Source organism: Oncorhynchus mykiss, chromosome 6 (genome assembly GCF_057628025.1).
Source record: "Oncorhynchus mykiss isolate SJ-2025 chromosome 6, ASM5762802v1, whole genome shotgun sequence".
Taxonomy (NCBI): Eukaryota; Metazoa; Chordata; class Actinopteri; order Salmoniformes; family Salmonidae; genus Oncorhynchus; species Oncorhynchus mykiss.
Genome location: NC_143027.1, coordinates 36779823 through 36800239, shown reverse-complemented (window position 1 = coordinate 36800239; position 20417 = coordinate 36779823). Strand labels below are relative to the sequence as shown.

Genomic DNA, 20417 nt, shown 5'->3' with positions numbered 1-20417 from the left:
CGCGCTGCTCTGAGATAAGCATTGGGACTGGTCTTGATAAATCAATGATGTTTTTATTTTCACTGAATCTCCTTTTGGGTATTGGTTAGATTGCAATTAGGGTGTGTAAATGTTATGTTCTTAGTACTGTAGCCTACTCCTGACCGTCACATTTTCCTAATGGAAACCCCGAGGGTTTATTTTTTTATTTTTCTTGGAATAGAAACGTCATAATATTAATCAAATTCAGCTACATTTCTTAAATCAATCCCACGTACTATGTTCTTCTTCTTCTAAAAAAAGTAAAAATGATCTGATATAGCCAATATTGAAGACTATCAAATTCTTCTCAAAGATGCCCTCTGGTGGTCAAACTAGCATTAATGGCAACAACGGCAGACAATTTAAATAACGTGGCATAGCATTCTGGGCAGCACGCAAGGTGTGCTGCAGTATGATGCAACTTTTACAGGAGGAACCACTAGGTTCTAGTTCATGTGGTTTTAGATGATTCATAGCACAGCTGGCATACACTAAGTACAATTAAAGCCAGCTCTGCATAAACAACTGCACATATACCATGCTGTTAAGGTACGTCATACCATGCTGTTCCTACAAACATTTTAAAAACCAAGGGTTAGAGAATTCAGCCACACAGCACTCAGCGGATTGCATGTCCCTACAGGTAGCTAACTGTAAGCCTGTGGTGCATTTAACAGCTTGTTCTGCAGCCTTCAGCATATCCTGTATATTGTCCTCCCTGCACTGAATATATTTTACATTTCTGAAGACCTCCCAACACTGAGAACTGTATCCATAGATAAGGAATATTACTTCAGAGGTGTGTTGCTCAGTATGTACGAGTTCAACACTGGTAACATCAATGCATCACCATGGATTCAATTCCCGCAGCGATCACATACATCTAACATTACATTTTTTTATTTGGCATAGCAACTTGTACATAAAAAGTCAAAAGCAGACAAAGAAACTAGGTCTCAAACTGCAATTGCTCAGTTTGTAATACGCAGGCACTCACACGAAGTTGACAAAGTATACTACTAAACATCTTAGCAAATTGACCTTGAAAGATACACTGCCCTACCAAGCAAAAATGCAGTAACTGCTCATAGTGTGGAACTGAGAAAAATGACTTTATTTACCTTGGTTTCACAGTACATTTATGCAGTTACTTCTAACATGACCTCTATTTTCTCCAAAACACAATACAAGGCAGGATACTTGTTCACATGATTAAGCATGTATTTAATGTAGCAAAAAATGACTAACTCATTTTTGACCAAATGAGCAGTTACTGCCTTCTTGATTGCTTGGTAGGGCAGTACAGATTACACAGATTTAGACTTAATTGACCCAGCATGCCTTGTGGTGCATTATGACCATTGGCCACCCTGCTGCAATATAAATCAAACAACATTAGAACACAATAGTTTAATTTACCTGTTGCCCAAAGATAAGTATAATTAGAAAACGTTTAACTTAAGTGCAGATCATTTAAAAAATACAATAAATAATTCAATATTCCTCCACCCACTTTAAACCATTTAATGCAAGGCACCATTTTAAAACTCATGGTGGAGTATCAATTTACATGTAGCAAAAGAACCAGTAAGCCCCTTTACTTCCATTTATCATGTTCCAATACAGATTCAATTAATGTAACTGATGACTTTCAGTTTGATTTGATGTGATTAAAACATGTAATGAGTCATTTTGACTCTCTCTCTCATTGCAACATGAACGCAGGTTTAACATTTATGATAAAACAATTACTCACACAACACCAACAATATCAGGATACAGAAACATGATTTTACAAATACCACTCCCACTACAAATAGATATACACAAACACATACAGTAGTTTGACAATCACTAGTCTGAAAATCATTTGAAGCAGTGGTTCGATCATGCATTGCAGTATTTACAAAGTGGCTCTAAAATACAATGGCATTTGGTTATTGTAAAAACCTATTACAACATGGTAGGCTTCCCTCACATGGGGAGGCTTCCAGTTGTCAGAATAATACATACCTGTGTCTGCAGGCAAGTACTGTCTGTGTCAAATTACATGCTGCACAAACACTGCTATCACAATTGGAGTCAAATATATTTCCGTTTAAATTTTGAAGGTAAACTGAAAATCCAATTTTCCTGAAGGTTTACAAGTGCGGTATGATCTCCAACGTGCACAGGGAATGAGGGCTTAAGGTTGACATTGGATTGGCCAGAGTTTATCTGGTGCCGTCCGTTTCCAGCCCTGCCTTTGTTTCCTTCTGTTTATATCGCAGATCGCTTGCTACGGCCCACCACCTGTCTGCTTTAGTTTGAGACGATCAATCTCTGTCGAAGGAGATGTTTTTTTAAAACATATTGTGTATATGTATTTATTCTGAACACATCTCCGTTTGTTGGCAATGTCAATTCTTGCAAATGTAATAATAATAATAATAATAAAATAAAAAAATATGTTAGCTAGCTGGACATGCAAAACGCCGCCCAGTACTAAACTGTAAAACCTGTGTTGTATCTCTGCTGATCATGTTATCTGTATCTAAGGTAGTAGACAGCTGGTGACAAACTGCTATCATTTTTTATTTTTTTATTTGTAAGCTATCTATTTAGTTATAGAAATGTGATACAATCAATGCAAGCTGTAAAATGACTCCCAACAGAACACAGCAACCCTAGCAATGTAGCTAGCTAGTCACAAGTACTGTAGATCTGTTGCTAGCTAGCAGGAGCAGATAGCTTTATCACTAGCTAGCATGTCATTCTGGGACAAGGAGTTTAAGCTATCAGTTTATTCAAAGTAATAATTTAAGACTACAAAAATCTATAGCACAAGTAGTGTAAATGTAATAGTCATCAAGGCACCACCCACTATTTTCATTCATACTAACAAATAAAGAATGCCAAATTATCCCTGTCTATATTTGGAGTAGGATGATTCCAGAGCACTCTGCCTCAGACTGTCGGGATGTTCATTTTCTAGCTCTCAAACTACAGTCCTTTGATGTGATTTATTCATCACTCCCGTGTCCTGCTCCCAGAGATCAACCAAGTGCTATTCACCAAGCATGGGTTGACTCACTCATCTGTGAGAACTATCCTACTACAGTTTGAATTAGCCCTGCCGTCACTATTTATACATCAGAATGCAGAAGAAGAAAAATTGCCAGCGCTGAAGAAGTCTATATCGGTCCACTGATACAGAACTAGTAAAGGCCCAGTGCACTACTTTTACATTTTTTTTAAGTAAACTAAACATATGAGTGTTGACTAGCATTTGTAACTTGAGTCTGATAATTATCTGTACAAAAGTTAATCTGATCATACTTGTGGAATAAAATGTGTTCCAGTTTCTTGAAATACTTTGCAAATGCAACTGATTTCTATGTAAAAATCTGAAATGGTCTATTTCCTATTCCATTTTAGTAGACACTCTTATCCAGTGTAAATTTCAGTAGTGAGTGCATACTTTTTCCCAGTGGGACTTGAACCCACAACCGTGGCATTGCAAGCGTCATGCTCTACCAAATGAGCCACATCATCACAAATCACTTGATGTCTCAACTTACTCAATTACTGTATTGTGCATAGTTTTTCTTCATGGTGATGGAAAGTCTACAGAGACAAACCTAGATGACCAGACTATGCAAAATATAGTAATGTACATTAAGTAAATCATTACTGCACAATGTGGTTTTCTATGTTATTTGATAAATATTTCATTTTGTCTGCCCCTAACCTTGAGCATTTTGAGGACAGGGTTTTGTTCTTTACTGGATTCCATTGGAATAAAAATCACAGAGAATGGGACAGGGCAACAACTCTTATAACTACAACTATTGAATCCTGAAAGGTACAATTCTTTATTAAACAACTCTCCAAAGTGGAGATGCTGGGGGAAAAAATGTGTACCTGTGCTACAGACATCTGTCCACTAACACTAAAAGCCCAATGCACTACTTTTGTGTAGAAAAAAACGTTTAAATTCAGATTTCTCAGGTCAGCAACCCTACCTCCCGTGGCTATGGCAATTGAATTCATTGACAGTGCAATAGCTAATGAAACACTAAACACTAAAGCCCCTCTACCTAGCAACATGACATGATTTCTAATATCTGGAAGCAGTGGAAATGCAAATTGAGCAAGCCCACTAAGGCCAGCCCAACCTGGGTTGACTTCTAAGTGCCAAAAAAACGGGGCTTAATAAATGGTCAACGGAGTTACCTTTTCATACGATCGAGACAATTCGTATTGCATGCTGCATATTTCAAATGCACTCAAACATATATTTATCTTAATTCATTCTTTGGGAGCAAGTTACAGTATTCAGACCTTGACTTTTCCACATTTTGTTATGCTACAGCCTTATTCTAAAACGGATTACATTTTCCCCCCTCAATCTATGCACCATACCTGATAATGACAATACAAAAAACAGGTTTAGACATTTTTGCAAATCTATTAAAAATGAAAAACATACCTTATTTACATAAGTATTCAGACCCTGCCATGAGACTCAAAATTGAGCTCAGCTGCATCCTGTTTCCATTGATCATCCGTGAGATGTTTCTCTAACTTGATTGAAGTCCACCTGTGGTAAATTTAATTGAGTGGTCCGTAGAGCTCTGAGACAGGATTGTGTTGCAGCATAGATCTGGGGAAGGATACCAAACAATTTATGCAACATTGAAAGTCCCCAAGAACACAGTGTTCTCCATCATTCTTAACCTGTTAGAGCTCTAGGGGCGCTATTTCATTTTTGGATAAAAAACGTTCCCGTTTTAAGCGCGATATTTTGTCACGAAAAGATGCTCGACTATGCATATTGACAGTTTTGGAAAGAAAACACTCTGAAGTTTCAGAATCTGCAAAGATTTTGTCTGTAAGTGCCCCAGAACTCATTCTACAGGCGAAACCAAGATGATTTTTGGTAGCCAAATGTGATGTATAAAACGGAGCTATTTCTAATACACAAGGAATCTTTTTGGAAAAACTGAGCATCTGCTATCTAACTGAGAGTATCCTCATTGAAAACATCAGAAGTTCTTCAAAGGTAAATTATTTTATTTGAAGGCTTTTATGTTTTTGTTAATGTTGCGTGCTGGATGCTAATGCTAACGCTAAATGCTAACGCGAAATGCTAACGCTAGCTAGCTACTTTTACACAAATGATTGTTTTCCTATGGTTGAGAAGCATATTTTGAAAATCTGAGATGACAGTGTTGTTTACAAAAGGCTAAGCTTGAGAGATGGCATATTTATTTCATTTCATTTGCGATTTTCATAAATAGTTAACGTTGTGTTATGCTAATGAGCTTGCTGATAGATTTACACAATCCTGGATACAGGGGTTTTTTCATAGCTAAACGTGACGCAGAAAACGGAGCGATTTGTCCTAAACAAATAATCTTTCAGGAAAAACTGAACATTTGCTATCTGAGAGTCTCCTCATTGAAAACATCTGAAGTTCTTCAAAGGTAAATGATTTTATTTGAATGCTTTTCTGTTTTTTTGTGTAAATGTTGCCAGCTGAATGCTAATGCTAAATGCTACGTTAGCCATCAATACTGTTACACAAATGCTTGTTTTGCAATGGTTGAGAAGCATATTTTGAAAATCTGAGATGACAGTGTTGTTTACAAAAGGCTAAGCTTGAGAGATGGCATATTTATTTCATTTCATTTGCGATTTTCATAAATAGTTAACGTTGTGTTATGCTAATGAGCTTGCTGATAGATTTACACAATCCTGGATACAGGGGTTTTTTCATAGCTAAACGTGACGCAGAAAACGGAGCGATTTGTCCTAAACAAATAATCTTTCAGGAAAAACTGAACATTTGCTATCTGAGAGTCTCCTCATTGAAAACATCTGAAGTTCTTCAAAGGTAAATGATTTTATTTGAATGCTTTTCTGTTTTTTTGTGTAAATGTTGCCAGCTGAATGCTAATGCTAAATGCTACGTTAGCCATCAATACTGTTACACAAATGCTTGTTTTGCAATGGTTGAGAAGCATATTTTGAAAATCTGAGATGACAGTGTTGTTAACAAAAGGCTAAGCTTGAGAGCTAGCATATTTATTTCATTTCATTTCCGATTTTCATGAATAGTTAACGTTGCGTTATGGTAATGAGCTTGAGTCTGTATTCACGATCCCGGATCCGGGATGGGGAGATCAGAAAGGTTAAATGGAAGAAGTTTGGAACCACCAAAACCCTTCCTATAATTGGCCGGCCAGGAAAACTGCGATCGGGGGAGAAGGGCCTTGGTCAGGGAGGTGACCAAGAACCCGATGGTCACTCTGACAGAGCTCCAGAGTTGCTCTGTGGAGATGGGAGAACCTTCCAGAAGGACAACCATCTCTGCAGCACTTCACCAATCAGGCCTTTATGGTAGAGTGGCCAGACGGAAGACACTCAGTAAAAGACAAATACATGAAGCATGGTGGTGGCAGCGTCATGCTGTGGAGATGTGTTTCAGCGGCAGGGACTGGGAGACTGGTCAGGATCGAGGGAAAGATTAAAGGAGAAAAGTACAGAGAAATTCTTGATGAAAATCTGCTCCAAAGCGCTTAGGACCTCAAACTGGGGCACAGATTCACCCTCCAACAGGACAACAACCCTAAACACACAGCCAAGACAACGCAGAAGTTTCTTCGGGACAAGTCTCAATTTCCTTGAGTGGGCTAGCCAGAGCCTGGACTTGAACCCGATCGAACATCTCTGGAGAGAAAATAGCTGTGCAGCGATGCTCCCCATCCAACCTGATAGAGCTTGAGAGAATCTGCAGAGAAGAATGGGAGAAACTCCCCAAATACAGGTATGCCAAGCTTGTAGTGTCAGACCCAAGAAGACTTGAGGCTGTAATCACTTCCAATGGTGTTTCAACAAAGTACAGGGTCTGAAAATGTATGTAAATGTAATATTTAGGTTTTTAAAAATTAAGTGTAAAAACCTGTTTGATTTGTCATTATGAGGTATTGTGTGTAGATTGGGGGGGGGGGGGGGGGGATACATTAATCAATGTTAGAATAAGGCTGTAACAAAATGTGGAAAAAGTCAAGGGGTCTGAACACTTTCCGACTGCACTGCATATCTGAATGCAGTTCGTATTTTCACAAGAGGCTGTGTTTACGTCGTAGATAGAAGCAGGCCATTGGCTGCCTTCATCAGGAGGGGTATGTACGGGAGATCTGATTTGGTTTAGCAGTTCGGCAAATTTGCCTGAGCAGACAGTGTTAAAATAAGCTTTTTATGAGAACATTTTATAGTCATAAGAATGTTTGAGCGTCATACAATAAATCCCCACACATCGCCTCCTGAGGAAAATAGGAATTTCATTTTTCATTAGCATGTATTGGGGGTATGAGCTTCGACACTAACTAGAAGTAGAAGTATTTAGAAACATTCTATTCTTATTTACAATGAAGATGACTCCAAAATGACAATACATTATTTACCCTTAATATCTACTGGGCACAAAATAATCTGGAAAAACAACCAAAAACTTTAAATGCATCCAACAAGTTTGTAGAGTCACAAGCTTGATGTCATAGCGTGCTAGGAATATGGGACCAAGTTCTAAACTTTTTACTACTTTATGTATAAAAATCCTTAGGAATACCAATGTTCTTGTTGTACAATTGCTCAGAGAAAGATTAAGTATAATTTTAAAAAAAATAATACAGTATAGCTCAATATGAATATATTCATTATTGCTTATCTTTATCAAGGTCGTCAATAATTTTGTACCCCACTGTATATACTTAACACAACACATATGGAGGCTTTAAGTGCACCAATGCAGTATCATGCCATTGCAACTGTCAATACAACCATTGTAACTGTCAATACAACCATTGTAACTGTCAATACAACCATTGTAACTGTCAATACAACCATTGTAACTGTCAATACAACCATTGTAACTGTCAATACAACCATTGCAACACTTGAACATGATTCAGCAGATCTTATTGCAAGCAACTTTGATCTTTAAACAGTTGCAAATGAGTTATCGTTTGTTCAATTGTATCTTATCAGCTTACGGTTTGTTATCTTGTATTCTATGAAATATTAGCTAGATTTAGACTTGTAAGTGTTACATACCCCAATAAGAAACTAAAAACCGTTGCTCAACAGGTAGGTAATTAACAAATGAGCCATGGAAATCCAAAAAACAAAACGCATTGGGTCCCAAACAGGGGTCCGAATGGCCTCCATGGGAGAGCTGGGCAAGCAACTCCAGTTGAGTCCTAAAAGATCCCCACCATGGACACCCACTGGACTTGACTTGCCTGAGATCTGACAAAAACCAAAAGAAAAAACCCAAACCAATTTAGGATAGGGAGCGAAAACAAAAGTGGTGCAAACTCAAATATGGGAAGGCAAAGGCTCTGTTCAACAACCTAAAGCCAAGTGGAAGCACTAAACAGAAGAGTAGCTCTTCCAACAACCTTTCGGTTACTGGCCCAATGCTCTAAACGCAACATCTAGTTGGTCTACAAATAAATGCTTGATATGTTCAACTCACGTCTCCATCTTCACAAAAATTCACAAAAAATTTAAAAATAGTTCTAAATCCAACTTTATTTGAAGTGCATTTAAAGTTTTTGATTTGATTTAGTGCTATTCTTTAACTTAGATGTTTTGTTTGAGATAGAAACGTGAATCTAACATATCAAGCATTTATTTGTAGACGAACCAAATGTTGCGTTTAGAGCGTTGTGCCAGTAACCGAAAGGTTGTTGGTTCAAACGCCAGAGCCAACAAGGTGAAAAATATGTTGATGTGCCCTTGAGCAAGGCAGTTAACCCTAATTTGCTCCAGGGGTGCCGTACTACTATGACTGACCCTGTAAAACTGCACCTAGTGGCAAAAAAAGATGACGCGCAATAATGACTGTACAAAATAAATAACTGAAATACTGAGCTATATTGTATGCTGAATTTTTTTTGTATTATTTTATAGTAATTGCTCAGCGAAAGAGGTTTTGTTGAACAAGTAATAGTTTTTTCTCTAAGGTAGGGGTAAAAATTGACACCCTAAAAGATTCTTATGAATAAAGTAGTCAAAACTTTAGTATTTGGTCCCATTATTTCTAGCACATCAAGCTTGTGACTACAAACTTCTTGGATGCATTTGCAATTCTTTTGTTTGTGTTTCAGACTATTTTGTACCCAATAGCAATGAATGGTAAATAATGTATTGCCATTTTGGAGTCATTTGTGTTATAATTAAGAATAGAATATGTTTCTAAACACTAGTATATTAATGTGGATGCTCATAGCAGCGGGAAGTAGGGAAGCTGAGAGTGCTGCAACACCCACCCCTTGTGGAAAAAAATATGTTCAGTACCAGTCAAGTTTGGACACACATACTCATTCAAGGGTTTTTCTTTATTTTTGACTATTTTCTATGTTGTCTTTACACAAACTATGAAATCATGTAGTAACCATTAGATTTTTTATTTTTTTAAACAAATCAAAATATATTTTATATTTGAGATTCTTCAAATGGCCACCCTTTGCCTTGAAAGCTTTGCACACTCTTGGCATTCTCTCAACCAGCTTCATGGGGTAGTCAGCGGGAATGCATTTCAATTAACAGGTGTTCCTTGTTCATTTGTGGAACTGCGTTCCTTCTTAATAAAGTTTTTTCTCCCAAATTTTCATGGTATCCAATTGTTAGTAGTTACTATGTTGTTTCATCGCTACAACTCCCGTACGGGCTCGGGAGAGACGAAGGTCGAAAGCCATGGGTCCTCCGAAACACACCCCAACCAGGCCGCACTGCTTCTTAACACAGCGCGCATCCAACCTGGGTTAAGAAGCAGTGTGGCTTGGTTGGGTTGAGCACAACCCAATTGAGATGGTTTGGGATGAGTTGGTCCACAGAGTGAAGGAAAAGCAACCAACAAGTGCTCAGCATATGTGGGAACTCCTTCAAGACTGTTGGAAAAGCATTCCAGGTGAAGCTCGTTGAGAGAATGCCAAGAGTGTGCAAACCTGTCAAGGCAAAAGGCTACTTTGAAGAATCTCAAATAAACAAATCCAAATATTTTTCCAACACTGTTGGTTATTTCAGAGTTTTGATGTCTTCACTATTATTCTACAATATAGAAAATAGTAAAAAATAAAGAAAAACCCTGGAATGGTAGGAATGGTAGGTGTGTCAACTTTTGACTAGTACTGTATATCACCTTAAAAATAGTTTATTTACAACCTCTGGGATTTAACATGTTGGGCAAAGTGGTATAGGAGAGCCTGACCTATAACCCCTAACTTGAGTTCAGTCTTCGACAATGAGGACCAAGAGGGGCCTACTTCGTCCTTCCTGACTGGGAAAGGACTCGATTCTAGGCCGTAAAAAAATCCTACTTCCATCTCATTAGATCAGACCAGGATGGAACAACAGTGGTTTGCATCCTAAAAAAAAGAGTAGTTTTTTCTTGCATAACACACCATTATTTGTCTACCCATGTGATGTGGATCATTGTCAGGTTATTAGATATTCACGCTTCACTAACAAAACACCACCATGGTTGTAATAACACTTTAAACAGGTAGTTAGTAAATGTGTAGAATGTGTTTTTGTTTTGGGTCCACACTGGTAAGTTAACTTATGTAAATTAGACAGTCACAGAGGATTTTCTTTCTGAATAACTGGTCAGGGCAAAGCACTCTCCATTCAGCTTCAGGCAACTTTGATGTAATGCTTGATTACACCTGTAGTGGCTACTTCTATCCACCACGGTCCGCTTGTGGAATAGAACATTGTTGCTTATCCATTGTTCACTAGATATATCACCGTAATTACACCCAACACAGTGTTGAAAAACAGAATGCTTCCCACCACTAGATCACATAATTAGACGCAAGCTGTGTGATCCCAACGCTGCCACCAATGTAGTGGAAGAGTGAAAGCTGCAACAGGGACTCTAACCACGGCTCATACCTAAGAAAAAAAGTCTGCTCTAACGGCCGTTGCCATGGAAGCCTAGTAGGTCCTCTGGACAATGCCAGTAGGCCAACAATGCTGGCATATATCTTGTTACAATAGCCAAAGTACATAACATGATTGACACGACCGTAATTATAATGAAACGGCCTTGGAAGTGCCATAAGTGACAGCCAACATAATTCATTATTTTCCATGAACCTGTTTAACTGCATTTATAGCTTGATCATAGCCCAGACTCGTTATAGTTGCAAACATAGCACCAGTATCCCAAAGTATTAAGCAAAAACAAACATAGAAGACAGCATAGGCATTAATCAAAAAGATTCCAAAAGTATTTCGGTGACAACCTGGTTGATTAACAATATTGGGTTGTCAACAGTTTTTATATGAATAAATGTGGGACACAAAAGGCAGTGTAGAACAGCATTTGTCAAAATGCATTGCTCCAATAACTTTCAAAGATTGTTCCTCAGTTTGCCCCCGACAAAATGTATTTTCCTCTGAATGAAGTTGCACAAAAATGTCTATTTTCACACAAATGAAGCCTCACGAAAACGCACAATCTGCTAAAATACTTTTTGTACATATTTGCATAAATTTAGTGTGAGATTTCATTGGTATTGTACATAGGCTCTTCATCTAGGTTTGTACCTGTAGACTTTCCATCGCCAAGAAGAAAAACTATGCACAATACAGTAATTGAGTACATTGAGACATGAAGTGGTTTGTGAAGAAATTATGTGGCTCAGTTGGTAGAGCATGGTGCTTGCAATGCTAGGGTTGTGGGTTCAATTCTCACGAGGAAAATGTATGCACTCACTAAGTAGCCCTGGATAAGAGTGTATGCTAAAATGGAATAGGAATGAATAGACCATGTCAGGTTTTACATAGAAATAAGTTGCATTTCAAAGTATTTCAAGAAACTGGAAAACACATCAAGAAAGTATTTCTATATTCCACAAGTATTATCAGATTAACTATTTTGTACACAATTATCAGACTCAAGTTACAAATGCTGGTAAACACTCATACGTTTAGTTTAGTTTTTTTTTCATAAAAGTAGTGCACTGGGCCTTTACTAGTTCTGTATTAGCGGATCGATATAGACTTCTTCAGCTCCGGCAATTTGTCTTTGCTGCCTCCCTCTTTTCTACAAGTTATTGAGTCAAGGGTGTGAATACTTATGTAAATACGATTCCTGTATTCCATTTTCAATAAATGTGCAAAGAAATTTTTGTAATGATGGGGTAGATGTGTGTAGATGGGTGAGAAAAATATATTTAATCCAGGCTCGAACACAACTAAATGTGGAATAAGTCTAGGGGTATGAGTACTTTCTGAAGGCACTGTATGTCTAATCAAATATGAAATTCAACATAATTCCAACCACCCAAAACAATGTATATTGAATATAGGATGAAAAAGATTAACATTTCTATGTAGAATTTAACCCAGTTTAAAAGTTGACATGATTATTATGTTGGAATTAGATTAACAGATTGTTTAATCTATGTATTTAAGTTTGTTTTATTCTAATTTCAATGTTTACAACGCTGGTTGAAATATGATAAACGGCACTGGTTGATGACTTAAAAAAATAAAAAATAAAAAATCTAGCGCATTTCCTACGTTGATTCCACGGCACAACGCGTTGACAAATTACGTTGAAACAACGTTGATTCAACCAGTGTGCACCCAGTGGGATGTCTCTATTCTCAGCACTTATTATGACCAATTTTCTATTCAGACACTTTGTGGATATGGGCCCAGGTCTTTTTTTAGTGGTTGGAGGGATCTTAGAATGACTCCAAGATCAAAGTTTGTCATGTGGTCTAATTCAATGTTGACTTGAGTCCACATACCACATCATCTGAAAGAAAATGAAATAAGACTGTGCCTATCTTTTCTATTCATAAGGGATGCTGAAATCACCTCCATGGTTTCAATCCCCACTAATGATCCCAGGCCTGACACACTCCCATTGGGCTGGTGGGCTCCTCAACATGAATCCCCTTTTTGTTCATCACATAGCCAATCCCCATTCCTCCACTCGCCCCAGTCCCCCTGCCCTCAATATGGACCGTGTTGCTTCCCACCTTAGAATTCTTCTTCAACTCCAGCTCAAGGAGCACAGAGTCTGCCACATTACCGTCGGTGTATACTTTGTTTCTTGCCCCAAACAAGAGAGGATTGGGGTTGCTTGTGGGATCTCTCAGTCCGCCTCCATCCAATCCACCATTACCCCCATCTCTTGCTCTACCTTCCCTAGTTCCCCTTCCCGTTACCTCACCCCTATTCCCTGTGGGGCAGCAAGAGTTGGTCTGGCAGACGGCCTGGAAGCCCCTCTTGAAGTTCTCGTTGAAGTATCCGTAGATGATGGGGTTGACAGAAGAGTTGGAAAAGGCTAGCCAGTGGGCGAAGGGAAAGATGTATCCAGTGAGGAGCTCCAGCTGTTCCTCTCCCAGCCCTCCGTAGTCCGTCAGCAGCATCAGAGTCCACAGCGGCAGCCAGGACAGCATGAACAGCAGGGCCACCACGATCAGCATCTTGATCACCTTGATCTTCTTCTGGGAGATCTGTGGCCTTCCCCCCTCATGCCTTGCTGGGGGGGGAGGAGGTGCTGCATCCTGAGGTTCTCTGCTTGACACCACAGAGGTGTAGAGCTTCACCCCAATGCGCCCGTACATGACGGTGATGAGAGTCAGGGGCACCAAGTAGATGTGGGCGAACAGAACCGTGGTGTAGACCTTCCTCATCTTCGGGTCAGCAAAGTTCTCATAGCAGGAGTACAGGGGGTAGGTCATATTGTAGTTCTGGCTGTAAACCATGTAGTGATCAGCCACCTCCTCCACGGTCAGGGCAGCTGCTGAGGGACACATGATTACCACGGCCAGAACCCAGATCATCGCTATGGTCGCCTTGGCAACTAAGAGGGTGAGCTTGGGCTGAAAAGGGTACACAATGCAGCGGAACCTGTGGAGAGTGGAAATAGAGAGAGGAAAAGGAAGAATGCTTGCTGTTTTTTTTGTGCCAAGGCACTATACAAATGTGGTCAAATATATTGGCACCCCTTGCACTTAGTGCAATGTTCTGTTTTTTTACATTCAAAACTGGTTGAATGGCTATTTCTACACTGTAGGGCACCCTCAATCACAGGTGTGATAAATTACACAGTAAACAAGAATCATTGCCTGCAACCAAATTCCCTCCATCATACCAACCTGTCCACTGCGATGGCCACCAGGGTGAAGACTGAGGCAGCCACAGACATCCCCTGCACCAGACCACTCAGTTTACACACAGTGTTGGTAAACGGCCAGCCTGTTGACAAAATCAATGACAATTACCAACAACTACAAAGAGACAGCAGCCATATAGTTCAATTTACTTGGTAAAATAAGGACACATTAAAATATATAGACTTTCCCAGCTGCAATTTCCTAGGCCGTGTACACAGTTGTCATTTGCACTAACAAGTTGATGGCAAAATATATACATTTACACAGACACAAATCACTCAACCCACAGATGGAGATATAAACACTGGTTAAACATCTATTCTGTTTGTTTTGAAGGACTTTATGAATAAGGCATAAGATGGTAATGCAAACCAATTTGAATGCGTCTATAGAATGGGGAATCATCAGTATAATTTGCTATTTGGCTGTAATTTGCTATCTTGAAGTTATACAACTCTAGATGAGCCATTCTTTATATGTATAACAGTTATACAACTAGTCTGTAAATTAGCAATTTACATCCCCCCATTTTCCATCAGTAGAAAGTGCATAATGACAGTCTGAAATGAACATGATGAAATATGCATTAAATAAAACTCAAACAGTGTCTAAGATTTCTAAGTTATGTTTGAACAGAGCTCTTCATCACACCAAGCTCAGCAGGGTATAGGCACAATTTATATCCCCTTGCCAAGATAAATAGCAGAAAATGTATATTAACAAGATACCCAAAGCAATGATTTTCTGTCCATTAGATTGCTTTCTACAAAACACTTTAGTTCAATAGTAATGTAATATCCTCAAATGAATGGGCATGCAAAAGATTAACATGATGACTAATGAGGACAAGAGGATATGTACACCCATTCTTATAGGGCTAGTTTCTCGACAGAGAATGTAGAGAATCAGGATCTGATCTTTGTCCACGAGGTGCTACTCTTACCCATCATTAATATGAATTAAGTCTCATTATGACTCTACATTGTCTCGGAGGAAAAGGGGGTTACGTGCTCAAACAACTGGATTAGTGGTACTACTCTGTCTTATGAAGGCCGTTGACCGAAATGTCACACTGTGTTTCTAACTTTGGATACATTTTTCATATTTTTACAGGGGTGCAACTTTCACTGGGGACGTGGGGTCATGCAAAGCTTCTGGAAGGCTGGCTGGACCAGCACGCAAGAGTTGAGCATAGTTCAGTGTGTGTGTGGACCTCTTTCACCGAGTTGTAAACGCAAGTAGAGCAGAAACTGGCTACTCTTTAGTTGACTGATATAGCTGGCCAGGTAACTGCTGTTTAACTTTACAGAAAAAAACGTAACTAGTTTTTATTCGCAGTTCTGAGCTGGTATTGTAACTAACATGTAACGTTAGCTAATGTTTCATCCCCTCTCGACTGAGGTGGATGAATTAGCTATGCTAGCTAGTAGCTACCACAGCCAGGTCAACTCTAGCCTCTAGCTATCTGTCAGATAGCGATATGAGGTGGCTATTACTACTATCTAACAGCAGTTGTTTGTATGGAAATGTTTTGTAGCCTTTGTTTTGTCCCATTTCAACAGAAGTAAATTCACTTGGCTAGCTTTCACCAGTTGATGTACCATTAGAGAAAGAGAGAGCTTGCCAAAAGTTGGCTAACTTTAGCTATTATTTTTGCCTCAATCACACTAGACCTGAATCAAATGATGAAACCATCAGCCAAACAATTGAAGATTTCATATTCTTTTTCAGTGCAATGTCAGTTTTTATTAGTCTGTATGTCAATGTAACATTATTGATCTGTCAGTTTCCCTAGCTAATTCCCTACTTTTCACACTGAGACAGTAATAAACAGCACTAGCGTTACAGGCATTAGAGTCATGGTGCAAGGTAAAGAGATCTGCACCGCATCCACAGCTTTTCATATCGCACTCCGCCCGCACCTGCTGGTTTTCTGCCTGACTCCCTGGTCCCAAACTCAACTGCAGTCCCGCAATGTTATTTTAGGCGTATGTCAGTCACACAGCTCACTTGCCAGCCATGGTTCCAGCAATCTTGTGCCCTATAGGCAATATCAAATGCGTATCGAATCTGGTTGAGAGAATGCCAAGCATGTGCAAAGCTGTCATCAAGGCAAAGTGTGGCTACTTTTTAAGAATCTCAAATATAACATATATTTTGATTTGTTTAACACTTTGTTGGTTACTACATGATTCCATATGTGTTATTTCATAGTTTTGATGTGTTCCCTATTATTCTACAATGTAGAAAATAGTAAAAATAAAGAAAAACCCTGGAATGAGCAGGTGTGTGTTTTGACTGGTAATGTATGTCCACTGGCAGGGTTTAGCCTTCACATTGGGTCTTGGGGGTGACAAAAAGATAGTGGGGTGGACCAAGGTTAAAATGTTCAATGCTTATGGGCATACATGGGTCCCTCCAATATCCAACCCAGTGCTAAAATATGAATACTTATGTAAATTGAGGTCTGAAGTAGCCAAGTTTCCTATTTTTTTTTTGTCCTGCTTTTGGACGATAAGAAGAAATGGCCAGTGGTAAAAATAAACGAATGAAAAGTATTCAGCAGGAAGGATCTCTGACAATATTCCCCACTCTGTTATGTCTCCTCTGATCATTTAATGTTGCCTGCAGCAACACTTTGTTTACATTCATTATAACAATGTTTCTGTTCTTTGTTTTTGATGAGTCACTCAGTCAATTCACAAATTACTAAAGACATGCTCCGGAACTTTGCTATTAAGTCTATTTTTTAACCTCCCGCTGTGGGCTGGATGTGTCAATGTGTAGTTCATACATGCATAATCTATGAGCAGACTGCTTTACCTCAATTAGCAACAAAATCCCTAGTTTAAAATCAACCATTTTTTTGGAAGCTGTGCTGCACCATTTCCCCCCACATTGGCCAGCCCCCTAACAATTTGAGTTCCTGCCAATGAGCTTCAGCCCCTGCCATTTGCATGACAGTTAGCAAGATGCACACACAGCAGAGCGAGACAGAGACCAATGACATGGTGCACATACAGTGCATTCGGAAAGTATTTAGACCCCTTCACTTTTTCCACATTTTGATATGTTACAGCCTTATTCTAAAATTGATTAAATAGTTTTTCCCCCACATCAATCTACACACAATACCTCATAATAGTAGACCAAAAACTGTTTTTTAGAAATGTTTGCAAATGTATTACAAATAAAAAACTGATATCACATTCACATAAGTATTCAGACCCGTTACTCACTACTTTGTTGAAGCACCTTTGGCAGCAATTACAGCCTTGAGTCTTCTTGGGTATGACGCTACAAGCTTGGCACACCTGTATTTGGGGAGTTTCACGCATTCTTCTCTGCAGATCCTCTCAAGCTGTGTCAGGTTGGATGGGGAGTGTTGCTGCACAGCTATTTGCAGGTCTCTCCAGAGATGTTCGATCGGGTTCAAGTCCGGGCTCTGGCTGGACCACTCAAGGACATTCAGAGACGTGTCCAGACGCCACTCCTGCGTTGTCTTGGCTGTGTGCTTAGGGTCATTGTCCTGTTGGAAGGTAAACCTTTCTCCCAGTCTGAGTGCTCTGGAGCAGATTTTCATCAAGGATCTCAATGTACTTTGCTCTGTTCATCTTTCCCTCAATCCTGACTAGTCTCCCAGTCCCTGATGCTGAAAAACATCCCCACAACATGATGCTGCCACCACCATGCTTCACTGTAGCGGCTACAGTCTGGCCACTCTACGATAAAGGCCTGATTGGTGGAGTGCAGCAGAGATGGTTGTCCTTCTGGAAGGTTCTCCCATCTCCACAGAGGAACTCTGGAGCTTAGTCAGAGTGACCATTGGGTTCTTGGTCACCTCCCTGACCAAGGTCCTTCCCCCCCGATTGCTCAGTTTGGCCGGGCATCCAGCTCTAGGAAGAGTCTTGGTGGTTCCAAACTTCTTCCATTTAAGAATGATTGAGGCCACTGTATTCTTGGGGCCCTTCAATGCTGCAGACATTTTTGTTGCCCTTCCCCAGATCTGTACTGTGACACTATCCTGTCTCAGAGCTCTAAGGACAATTCTTTTGACCTCATGTCTTGGTTTTTATTTTTACATGCACTGTCAACTGTTGGACTTTATATTGGCAAGTGTGTGCCTTTCCAAATAATCTCCAATCAATTGAATTTACCACAGGTAGACTCCAATCAAATTGAAGAAACATCTCAAGGATGATCAATGGAAACAGGATGCACCTGAGCTCAATTTCGAGTCTCATAGCAAAGGGTCTCAATACTAGATATATATAAGATATCTTTTTTTATTTTATACATTTGCAAAAATGTCTAAACCCGTTTTTTGCGTTGCCATTATGGGGTATTGTGTGTAGATTGATGAGGAACATTTTGTATTTAATACATTTTAGAACAACACTAACGTAACAAGATGTGGAAAAAGTGAAGGGGTCTGAATATTTCCGGATGCACCGTATCTGTACATATTTGACGTAGTAGACCAGTTTTGGTTCGCCGGCTCAGACAGAGTTGCCTTCGCCAGCTCCGACAGAGTTGCATTCACCAGGTCAGTCAAACCGTTGCCTACCTGTGATGAGGTTGTCCACCAGCGTTGTGGGGATGCAGAAAATGCCCACCAACAGGTCGCTGACCGCCAGGTTGAGGATGAAAAGGTTGGTGACGGTTCTCATGCGGCGGTTCCCCAGCACGATCAGACACACCAGCACATTACCCACCATGCATAGCAGGAAGATGAACAGGTAGGCCAGGATGAAGCTAGCAGCCACAGGGAGGGAGTGCTGGTAGTAAGGGAAATAGGTGATGTTGTTGGTGGTGGTGGTGTAGTTGGTGTGGTTAGCAGCATCATAGTAGAGGAGGAGGTGGCTGGAGGAGTTCAAGGCTATCATGGTGCCTGTCGAGCCCTCCAGTTCAGTCAGACCTTTCTCTTCTTCGCTGCTCCACAGCTCCATCACTCCTCTCTTCTTCAGGGTGGGGAACGCAGCCACTCACACGCCGCTCTGCACCTTGGGACACAGACAAAAATAAGCAAATAATTTCCTTATAAATTTCTAGCAGATTCATACAGTGCATCTCCAGACGTTCTAATTATTCAGTCATTTGAATTTCATAGCCTACTTACTGTGGCCAATACACTTCATACTTGGTAGCGCACAAGTTTGGATATTGGTACAAAGACACTGTAATAGACCTTCGATCTGACTTGAGGACATTGCTTTCAGAATAAATAACAAGGATCTCATATCATCAATTTGTCATTGTAGTAATTTACGCTTACCTCAGACACACTGAGATTAATCACATTGACATGAAGCACAATTCTTAGTAATAGATAGTTAGCTCACAAGCAGCTCCCATTGATGAGAGCTAAAATTACATGCCAGTTAGCCCTGTCGTTGACCTCAAAAAATTTCCAGCAACTTAGATCACCTCCTGAATCAAACACTAATCCAGGTTCTACACCGTTCTATATTTGAACCAGTTACTGTAATACAATTATGTGCACATGATACCCAAATCCTCGACAAACGTCTACTATATGAAATAAGCCATGCTAACCAATTGCTTATTCTGAGTTGAGTGGACTTTAAATGAACAAGAATTTGGGCCAATGTGTTAGTTTGTTCGATCAACAAACTGCTAGAAGTGAGCTGAATTTGTAAAAGCTTGTTGAGTAAAATTACAAATTCATGTTTGCCTTTGGAAGGCAGTAGAAAAGTAAATTAATCTTTAGTTGTAGGTTAAATCTCGATGTTCTCCAATTAAAGGACACATTCAATCTTATTCAGTCTAATTATTTTAAGTATTTAATTATATACTGTACATAAAATGTTCTGATACGGCATTTATTCTGCATCTATAATTCTATTCCAAAAATGTAATGTCTGTCAATGTTTGTTTCTTCATACAATATTGGTACACTTAGACATGTGGGATCTTTATTTGAAGAGAAAATCAAGTCTGAAATCTCAAAGTGGCTATTAAACTTCAATAGCGTTTTTAATCCTCAAAGATTTAAATCTCTTGTCCTGCAAAAAGGTGATCAAATTAAGATCCTACACCTGTTAATGTTTTCATGCCATCTACTGAAAACCTTTTTATTTTACTTGGTACTCATTTTCGAATGTTTTTAAATGTTTTCCAAGGCACCAATCACTTCCCACTATTCCACGTTGTTTTTACGTAATAACGTTGATCCAACCAGTG

At 39.4% G+C, this 20417-nt stretch overlaps 1 protein-coding gene across 1 annotated transcript; it reads right to left on the bottom strand.

Annotated features, from left to right (window-relative positions):
* Positions 1–10601: 10601 nt before the first annotated feature.
* LOC110525862 (neuropeptide FF receptor 1-like) lies at positions 10602–19198 on the bottom strand. Its single transcript, XM_021606333.3, has 3 exons — positions 18781–19198; positions 14196–14295; positions 10602–13947 (listed from the first exon to the last, which is right to left on the bottom strand). Exons 1-3 carry the CDS (start codon positions 19160–19162, stop codon positions 12927–12929), a joined length of 1503 nt encoding a protein of 500 aa, XP_021462008.1. The 5' UTR covers positions 19163–19198; the 3' UTR covers positions 10602–12926.
* Positions 19199–20417: the final 1219 nt, after the last annotated feature.

What these genes read in the sequence shown, in the direction of transcription:
- LOC110525862 (XM_021606333.3), bottom strand. Translation starts at nt 19,162, where the DNA reads ATGGAGCTGTGGAGCAGCGAAGAAGAGAAAGGTCTGACTGAACTGGAG. An exon ending in GGTGGACAACCTCATCACAG is followed by an intron (nt 14,296 to 18,780) that starts GTAGGCAACGGT and finishes TTTTGTCAACAG; the next exon opens with GCTGGCCGTTTACCAACACT. An exon ending in GTGGCCATCGCAGTGGACAG is followed by an intron (nt 13,948 to 14,195) that starts GTTGGTATGATG and finishes CACTCTCCACAG; the next exon opens with GTTCCGCTGCATTGTGTACC.